This window comes from Plasmodium gallinaceum, assembly GCF_900005855.1.
Source record: "Plasmodium gallinaceum strain 8A genome assembly, contig: PGAL8A_v1_71, whole genome shotgun sequence".
Lineage (NCBI taxonomy): Eukaryota > Apicomplexa > Aconoidasida > Haemosporida > Plasmodiidae > Plasmodium > Plasmodium gallinaceum.
In genome coordinates this window covers 119,891-130,091 of record NW_021628232.1, presented here as the reverse complement: position 1 = coordinate 130,091, position 10,201 = coordinate 119,891, and the positions used below count along the sequence as shown (strand labels likewise).

Sequence of the window (10,201 nt, the reverse complement as noted above, 5' to 3'; positions counted from 1 at the left end):
CTTCTACCATTTAAATGAATTTAAATTTTTTTTAATTCTATAAACCATTGAAATGTATATGGTCTCCTTTATTGAGCATTTATTGTTTTTAAGAGTCCTTTAATTATTTTAAAGAAAATCCCTAATTTTTAATAAAAATTTAAATCTTTATTAATTACAGTTTTAAATCACATATATATTACTTATAATATTATGATTAATTTTTAACAATTCAAATTCACTTCTCGCGAATTAGCAAATATAAATAACAAAACACAAAATAAGTAATACAATACTACAAACGCGAAAATTTTATTATTGTTAATATAAATTTTTCTCTTAAAAGTCCAAAGATAAAAATTTTCCACGAAAAAACTTTATATCAAGTTTTCTTCTATTTTTAATAACTTGAATATTTTTTTCACACTATTCAATTCTTCTTTTTTCATTTATTTACTACTTTCATGTCTATTTATATTCCTTACAGCTATTAATTTTTTTCTCAGAAAGGTTAATAATTCTTTTTATTAACAAATTTTTAAATCTAATAATTCTCAATAAAGACTTTTCTTTTTTCCTTTTTGTGTCTTTTTTTTGTCATCTAGGTAAGTTGGTAATAATTGTGCATCCAACTTTTTTTCTTCTATTTTATCCTGTACGTTTTCTACCTGATTTATTTATTTTATATAATTTACATTTTTAATTTATTAAATTATCATTCAACTAATTTGCTAGAGTAATGAAATACATATTATTAAAGTGGTTAATAAGAGGTTTCATTAACCATTTTGGCTATAAAAAGGACTAGTTATGTGGAGAATACGTAGTTGTTTGTGCTAACTAAAAAAAAAAAAAAAAAAAAATTATTGGAATTTTTTTTTTGAGAAATGTTTCTTTTGAAAAAGATAAAGATAAAAAAATAAAATAAAAAAAAAAAAGATTTAATTTTTTTTTTTTTGAAGGAGAGAGATTTTTTTTACGAAAGATAATAATATGTTTATAAAAGAGTTTAATTTGCATAATATTTATATTTTGAATTTATAACAGGAAATTTTATACATATGACAATAAAATTTCCACGTAATTAATATTCATATAATTTATTTGCACTTTTACTAATTGTTTATGTTTGTTAATTCAACAGCAATATGTTTAAATTGCTGAACGTAACTCATAACAAAGAAATAATTAATTTACATTTAATTAATAGTCAATATTCAATAAGGATTTAAATTTTTAATAAAAATAGGGATTTTTATTAAAGTAATTAAATGCCTATTGAAAGTAAAGAATGCTGAACGAAGTAGAGCACATAATTAAGAATTATTCGTTCAAAGCATATATAATATATATAAATACAACAAAATCGTAGACACACCTCTACATGCTCTTTATTAATTGGTTTGTTCAGTTCTCTAGTAAAGTCACCGAACACCCAGTTAATAAATCATAGAGAGAATATGGAGTTTTCTCTAGTAATTAAATGGATTTTAAATCTAATTTTAATGATATAAACAAATAAACTGCAATAATGCGGTTCATTGTGAATTTACTTTAATAAAAATTATGCATTTTAATTAAAAACATATATTCTCATTAATTATTAATTTTTAAGTACAAAATATTTATTGCTTTTTATAAATAATATACAGTAACATAAGTTCACTGCTTTTAAAAATAATAAAAATACTTAAATAATAAAAAAAAATTTAATTATATTAATATCACTTAACTAAAATTTTATTCTTAAAAATTAAAAAATATTCTCATGTAATTTTTTCTTTCTAAAAAATTTTTCTCTTTTAATTTTTTTTTTTTTTTAAAAAATAAAATATTTCTCTATAAAAATAATTTAGACAAAATATTAATTTTTCTTTTATTTAACTAGATCTTGTGCATGAATCATCCTATATTCTCTGTTGAACCATTAATATTTATTCTACTGAAGGTTAACAAACCAATTAATAAGCAATTTCCAAATTTTTAATTTCTTACTTTTTTATTTTATTGTTTTCCATTTCTTACTTACATTCGAATAAAAATTCCTTAAATTGTAATTCAAGTTCTTTCATAACCCTATCAATTATTTTGTTTTTTTCTTCATCTGGAATATCACGTCGACGAGACATTAAATGTAGATCATTAACTTTCGTAGTTGAAATTTTATGCCATTCAATATTCCATTTTCGGTTTTTCGAATTAGGGCTCATTCCACTAGTTTCTTTATCAAATCGCTTCCACAATTGTGGAATAATGATCTTATACCAAAAATTGTACGGATCCCTGTATTTAACCGGATTTTCCCATATGTTTTTTTCATTATCTAATGGACACTCTTCTAGACATCCTTTATCGTTTGTTTGCTTATTACCTACTATGTCTCCCTCTGTTAATACTCTTTCATATTTTAACTCATTTTTTGTTTCCAATATATTTTTACCAGTCAAAGTTATATAAGAATAACACTATGGATTAAATAAAAATTTTTTAAAAGAATATTTCTTTTGTTAGAATAGTAAATCAAATTGAATGTCAAGAATAATTAGAAATAAAATATATCTATATGTATATTTTTTGTAAAAATTTTAACTTACGTTATAAAAACACTGATACATCCAAATTAAAAGAAGGAATGTAGTAATTTTTAAATATAAAGTTAACGATTTCATATTAATATATTTATAAAATAATACTGAAGTGAAAGTTGTTAATTCAAGTGTAAAATTGTTTCAATTTTCAATAATACTAAATTATGGATTTGTAATATTAACTTAGATATTATTATAACTTATATTAATTTCTTAAATTTTTAAAATAGAAAATTATTTTCATATATGAAATGTAATTTTTAATTTTGTATTATTACACATGATGTAATGGTTACTTTAGATAGGAATAATAATCTTAATTCATTAAAAAATAAGATAAGAATGTTAATTTACAAATAAATGAAAAATATAATAAATCGGATAAATTTATTTTAAAAATATGTAATTAAAATTTTACTTATTTCTAAATTATGTAAGAAAATTAAATATTTTTAATTTAATGCACATAAAAATTATAAATGATATATATTTAATGTTAAAGAATTTTTTTAATTTTTTATTTCTAAATTACCGATCTTTTTGAATTATATCGAACTTTAAATTATTTTATATACGGTACATTATGATTTATAAATATAAATCTTCGTATTTTATAGAGATATATTTCCATAAAAAAAAAAAAAAAAAACTCTATAAATTAAAAATTTTTACACGCATGTATTTTTCATGCAGTATACTACATTTGTCACAATTTTTCACTTAATATAAAACTAATTTTTGTTTTTGTATATTTTTCTTTTAAATATAACTTTTTTGATTTTTCTAATAAATTTTTTTTTATCTTAATTCTTTTTTTTTTATTTTTATTATTGATAAATGTTTACACAATATATGCATATATTTATTTTTTGTTATAACTATTTTTTAAAAAAAATTACTTTTTAAAATATTTTAAAAAAATGAAAAAAATTTATTAAGTACTTAAATTCAAAAGAAAGAGTGAAAATAGGTATTTACATTAAAGAAATTATAATAACAAATCTTATAAAAAGAACATTTAAAGTGAAATAAATTAATTACAATTTAAAAAAAGAAAAAAAAAAAAATACTATTTTTTTAATCATATATTTACAGTAAAAAATATTTTTTAAAATAAGTTTTATTTTTTGATAAATTTACATAATTTTTTCTAAAAATACATTTTTATAAATTTAATTTTTTACGAGTAATACTTATCAGTTTCAATTATAATATAAAGTTTTTTACTGAATATAAAAATATATCTTTAGTTATATATAATAGATTTTTTCTTATAAAATTCAAAAGAATGTATTTTTATTGTTACATAAAAAATATCAATAAATAAAGATAAAATATAGTTATAAAATAGCTTTTTGTATATATATTATTATAATCTTCTAATTAAATATAAAAAAAATTATTTTTTTTTTGCCTTTATAAATTTATTTGATAATTTTGATTGTTATTACGATGTGTTTATTTTCCTTTTTATTTTTAGTTTTATATATTCAGAGCATGAATTTTTATTTTTCATTTTACTTACCAAAAAATTTGTGTAACTCATTTATATATTATAAATAAATTCAACAATAGACCCTTCCTAATATAACGTTTTTCTTAAAAGGTTAAATTTTATAAGACATCTTTGTAAATATTAATGGAGAATTTTATTAAGAATTTTTATTTTTTAAATTTTATTTGTTACAATCTTTGACATGTTATTAATAAAAAGTGGTGTATATAAATACTGTCATTTTTAATATTTTAATACTAAATTTTCTCTAAGAAATAATCATAAATTTAATAAAAGTATATTTTTTATGATTTATATTTTTTTAATATTATATGTAGAAGTTGTTGTTACTAGTAAAAATATGTAAAATATAAAAGTGTCTTACATTTAACATAGTGATTTATTAACTGGGTGTTCGGTGAGTTTCTTATAGTACTGAATAAACCAATTAATAAAGAGCATGTAGAGGTGTCTCTACGATTTTGTTGTATTTATATGTACTTTTAATATTCTTTGAACGAGTAACTCTTAACTATATGTTCTACTTCGTTCAACATTCTTTACGTTAATAGGCATTTATTTACTTTAATAAAAATCCCTATTTTTATTAAAAAGTTAAATCCTTATTTAATATTGACTATTATTTAAATGTAAATTATTTATTTCTTTGTTATGAGTTATGTTCAGCAATTTAAATATATTGCTGTTGAATTAACAAACATAAACAATTAGTAAAAGTGCAAATAAATTATATCAATATTAATTACGTGAAAATTTTATTGTCATATTTATAAAATTTTCTTTCATAAATTAAAAATGTAAATATTATGCAAATTAAACTCTTTACAAAAACATTATTATCTTTCGTAAAAAAAATCTCTCTCCTTCAAAAAAAAAAAAATTAAATCTTTTTTTTTTTTATTTTATTTTTTTATCTTTATCTTTTTCAAAAGAAACATTTCTCAAAAAAAAAATTCCAATAATTTTTTTTTTTTTTTTTTTTTTATTTAGCACAACTAACTACGTATTCTCCACATAGCTAGTCCTTTTATAGCCAAAAAGATTAATGAAGCCTTTTATTAACCACACAGATTTTACATGCTATTAAAATAATTTGAATAGTGTGTGTATTGCAGATATAGAAATTAAATTATCCAAATAATAGTTCATGAAGTATTAAAATTATTATAATTATTATAAATAGGATAATATTCATAAGGAAAAGAAATTCTTTATAACTCTGATTTATTAATAGTTGTTAAATTACTTTTCTCGTGTCAAACAAATAAATTAATAAGGAAAATGTAGTTTAAACTCTAATTAATTTTAATATAAAATTTTTATTTATATTAATAAACATTACACATGACTTATTAGTTAATTTTTTTTTTAATACAAGCAACACTCTAAAATGTAATTTCCTTAATATTACATTTCAGCTTAAAATAAAAGTATATATTTTATTGTAATCTGCACATTATCCTCTAAAAAAAAAAAGGAAAAACTAATTTTTTTTTTAATATTACATTTTTTTTTAGTAATAAATAAAATATAATTATAATATATATTTTTTTTCAATTGTAAATATCCACAAAAAATATATTTTTATTTATTTTTTCTTAAGTGCGCTCACTTTATGTGCAAGTATGTATATACATATATTTTTTGTTTAGGTAATTTTTGAATAACTATTTTGGAGCAAGCATTTATGATAGCAAATTGTCCTTGTGAATTAGCATGCACAAAATAAAATGTTTTTATTCTATTTATTCGTCTAAATATTATACAAAAAAGGTCAATATATTAACCGATATGAACAATATAGGTAAAATTAAATATGTTCACTATACGTCAAGAATACTTAGTGACATTCACCGGAAATAGAATAAAATATAAAAAAAATTATATTCAATAGTTACAACTTGTGAAACATATGATTATTATATTAAAGGATCTATGGTATTGATTTATTAACTGGGTGTTCGGTGACTTCGCTAGAGTATTGATTCATTAACTGGATGTTCGTGACTTTGCTAGAGTACTGAACAAACAAATTAATAAAGAGCATGTAGAGGTGCCTCTACGATTTTTGTATATTTATATGTATTTTTATATGCTTTGAACGAATAATTCTTAATTATGTGTTCTACTTCGTTCAGCATTCTTTAATTTCAATAGGCATTTATTTACTTTAATAAAAATCCATATTTTTATTAAAAATTTAAATCCATATTTAATATTATTTTTTATTTAATTGTAAATTATTTATTTCTTTGTTATGAGTTATGTTCATAAATTTAAATATATTGCTGTTGAATTAACAAAAATAAACAATTAGTAAAAGTTCAAATTAATTATATGAATATTAATTACGTGAAAATTTTATTGTCATATGTATAAAATTTTCTCTAACAAATTAAAAATATAAATATTATGGAAATTAAACTCTTTTATGAAAATATTATTATCTTTTTAAGATCTTATTTTTATTGGTGCTAAATCTTACTTTCGATTTTAATTTTACCAATTTTTCTTCTCTCTCTCTAATTAAATAATTTTAAAAAATAAATATATTATTTTACGTATCTCCATTTATTTAAAAAAGAAAAAATATCAAAAAAAATTCAATAATTTTTTTTTTTTTTTTTTTTCGGCGTGTGCACAACCAACTACGTATTCTTCATAATGCTAGTCTGTTTTATTACTAAAAAGGTTAATGAGGCCTTTTATTAACCAGTAATGGACGAATTAGGATGTGCCATCAGAAAAAAAAGGATAAATATATATATATCATGGAAGTTAAACCCGAAGTAAAGGAGGATGAATTAGAGAATTCGAATATAGAAATTATTCAGAATTTTATTAAAGTATATAACTTAAATGATCAAGAAAAAAAGAAGAGTTGGATAAGGTATTAAGAAATAATCCAAGACTCTGGAAAAATAAAATCATAGAAGCTAACAACATATACCAAGTTTCTATTTAGGTACAAGGTAAACCTCGGCGTTATAACCCTAGACCATTGCTTTATTTATTGGGTGTTCTGTGACTTTACTATAATACTGAACAAACCAATTAATAAAGAGCATGTAGAGGTGTCACTACGATTTTGTTGTATTTATATGTATTTTAATATGCTTTGTACGAGTACATCTTAACTATGTGCTCTACTTCGTTCAACATTCTTTACTTTCAATAGGCATTTATTTACTTTAATAAAAATCCTTATTTTTATTAAAAATTTAAATCCTTATTGAATATCGACTAATAATTAAATGTATATTACTTGTTTATTTGTTAAGAGTTACATTCATCAGTTAATGTATATTGCTATTGAATTAACAAACATAGACAATTATTGACAATACAAAAAAATATATAAATATTAATTACATGAAAATTTTATTGTTACTGGTATAAAATTTTATCTTACAAAATTCATTCAAATCATATTTCATTCCAAAAAAACAAAATCTTCTTTTTTTTTTTTTATTTTTTTTTAATTTATTGGTAACAAATCTTTTTCCAATTGATTTATTTTTTTTAAAAAAAAATTACATACAAAAAAAATTGATCATTTTTTTTTTTTTTTTTTTGTGTACATGAACAACTTCGTATTCTTCATTTAACTAGTCCTTTTATTTTCCAAAAAGGTTATTGAAGCCTTTTATTAACCACCTCTACATTTACTAACTGATTTATTTACTTTCCATAATTTACATTTTTAATTTATTAAATTATCCTTCAATGAATTTTCTATAGTAATGAAAAACAATTTATTAAAGAGAATATGGAGTTTTCTCTAATAATGAAATGGATTTTAAATCTAATTTTAATGATATAAACAAATAAACCGCATTAATGCGGTACATTGTGGATTTAGTTTGATAAAAATTATGTATTTTTAATAAAACATATATTCTAATTAATAATTAATTTTTATGTACAAAATATTTATTGTTTTTTATAAGTAATTTTCAGTAATTTAAGTTCACTGCTTTTAAAAATAATAAAAATACTTAAATAATAAAAAAAAATTTTAATTATATTAATATCACTTAACGAAAATTTTATTCTTAAAAATTAAAAAATATTCTCATGAAATTTTTTCTTTCTAAAAAATTTTTGTCTATTAATTTTTTTTTTTTTTAAAAAATAAAATATATTTCTATAAAAAAAATTTTAACAAAATATTAATTTTTCCTTTTCTTAACTAGATCTTGTGCATGACCCCTCCTATATTCTCTGTTAAACCATTATATTCTATTCTCCTTAAGAATATCAAAACAATAATCAATTTCGAAATTTTTTTTTTATAATTTTTTATTTCATTTGTTCCCTTCTCTTTCGTAGATTCGGATTCTTTTTTATTGTCTCTCATCTCTTTCGTAGATTCGGATTCTGTTCTATTTTCTCTCATCTCTTTTTTAGATTCAGATTCTGTTTTACTGTCTATCAACTCTTTCATAGATTCGGATTCTGTTTTATTATCTATTGTCTCTTTCATAGATTCGGATTCTGTTTTATTATCTATTGTCTCTTTCATAGATTCGGATTCTGTTTTATTATCTATTGTCTCTTTCATAGATTCGGATTCTGTTTTATTATCTATTGTCTCTTTCATAGATTCGGATTCTGTTTTATTATCTATTGTCTCTTTCATAGATTCGGATTCTGTTTTATTATCTATTGTCTCTTTCATAGATTCGGATTCTGTTTTATTATCTATTGTCTCTTTCATAGATTCGGATTCTGTTTTATTATCTATTGTCTCTTTCATAGATTCGGATTCTGTTTTATTGTCTATCATCTCTTTCTTAGATTCGGATTCTATTTTATTATCTATTGTCTCTTTCATAGATTCGGATTCTGTTTTATTATCTATTGTCTCTTTCATAGATTCGGATTCTGTTTTATTATCTATTGTCTCTTTCATAGATTCGGATTCTGTTTTATTATCTATTGTCTCTTTCATAGATTCGGATTCTGTTTTATTGTCTATCATCTCTTTCTTAGATTCGGATTCTGTTTTATTGTCTCTCATCTCTTTCTTACATTCATCTAAAAATGTCCAAAATTCCATGTCGAGTTCATCCTTAACATTACGAATTAATTTTTTTTTTTCTTCTTCTGATATATCACTTCTATAAAATATTGAAGATAGTTCATTAACCTTGTTAGCTGAAATTTTATTCCATTCATTATTCCATTTTTGGTCTCTCCATTCAGGGTCCATTTCACTTGTTTTTTTATTAAATATTTTCCTGAATAACGGATTAGTTTTTCTCTTCCATCGATCGCACGGATTCTCGTTTTGAACCGGATTTTCCCAATTGTTTTTTTCATTATCTAATGGACACTCTTCTAGACATCCTTTATCGTTTGTTTGCTTATTACCTACTATGTCTCCCTCTGTTAATACTCTTTCATATTTTAACTTATTTTTTGTTTGCAATATATTTTTATCAATCAAAGATTTATAGGAATCACACTATGGATTAAATAAAAATTTTTTAAAAGAATGTTTCTTTTATTAGAATAGTAAATCAAATGGAATGTCAAGAATATTTAGAAATAAAATATATCTATATGTATATTTTTTGTAAAAATTTTAACTTACGTTATAAAAACATTGATACATCCAAATTAAAAGAAGGAATGCAGTAATTTTTAAATATAAAGTTAACGTTATCATATTAATATATTTATAGAATAATATTGAAGGTGTAGTCGTTAATTCAGGTGTAAAATTGTTTCAATTTTGAATAATACTAAATTATGGATTTGTAACATTAATTTTGATGTTATTATAACTTATATTAATTTCTTAAATTTTTAAAATAGAGAATTATTTTCATATATGAATTGTAATTTCTAATTTTTTATTATTATATAAGATATTATGTTTACTTTAGGTAGGAATAATATTCTTAATACTTTAAAAAATAAAATAAAAATGTTAATTTACAAATAAATAAAAAATATAATAAATCGGATAAAGTTATTTTAAAAATATTTTATTAATATTTTATTTATCTTTAAATTATGTAAAAAAATTAAATATTTTTAATTTAATGCACATAAAATTTAAAAATGATATATATTTAATGTTAAAGGATTTTTTTATTTTTTTTTTTCT

General features: G+C 20.0%; 2 protein-coding genes across 2 annotated transcripts, besides 4 other annotated features; both read right to left on the bottom strand.

The window, feature by feature from the left end:
• Positions 1–739: 739 nt before the first annotated feature.
• Positions 740–1,429: a repeat region.
• A 571-nt stretch (positions 1,430–2,000) lies between these two features.
• Positions 2,001–2,648, bottom strand: PGAL8A_00189400 (fam-g protein; the record flags this gene model as incomplete). Its single annotated transcript, XM_028670578.1, has 2 exons — positions 2,001–2,444; positions 2,574–2,648. 2 exons carry the CDS (start codon positions 2,646–2,648, stop codon positions 2,001–2,003), a joined length of 519 nt encoding a protein of 172 aa, XP_028527316.1.
• A 1,810-nt stretch (positions 2,649–4,458) lies between these two features.
• Positions 4,459–5,151: a repeat region.
• A 912-nt stretch (positions 5,152–6,063) lies between these two features.
• Positions 6,064–6,602: a repeat region.
• A 620-nt stretch (positions 6,603–7,222) lies between these two features.
• Positions 7,223–7,605: a repeat region.
• A 670-nt stretch (positions 7,606–8,275) lies between these two features.
• Positions 8,276–9,757, bottom strand: PGAL8A_00189200 (fam-g protein; the record flags this gene model as incomplete). The annotated part of the gene is made up of 2 exons (XM_028670576.1): positions 8,276–9,553; positions 9,683–9,757. 2 exons carry the CDS (start codon positions 9,755–9,757, stop codon positions 8,276–8,278), a joined length of 1,353 nt encoding a protein of 450 aa, XP_028527315.1.
• Positions 9,758–10,201: the final 444 nt, after the last annotated feature.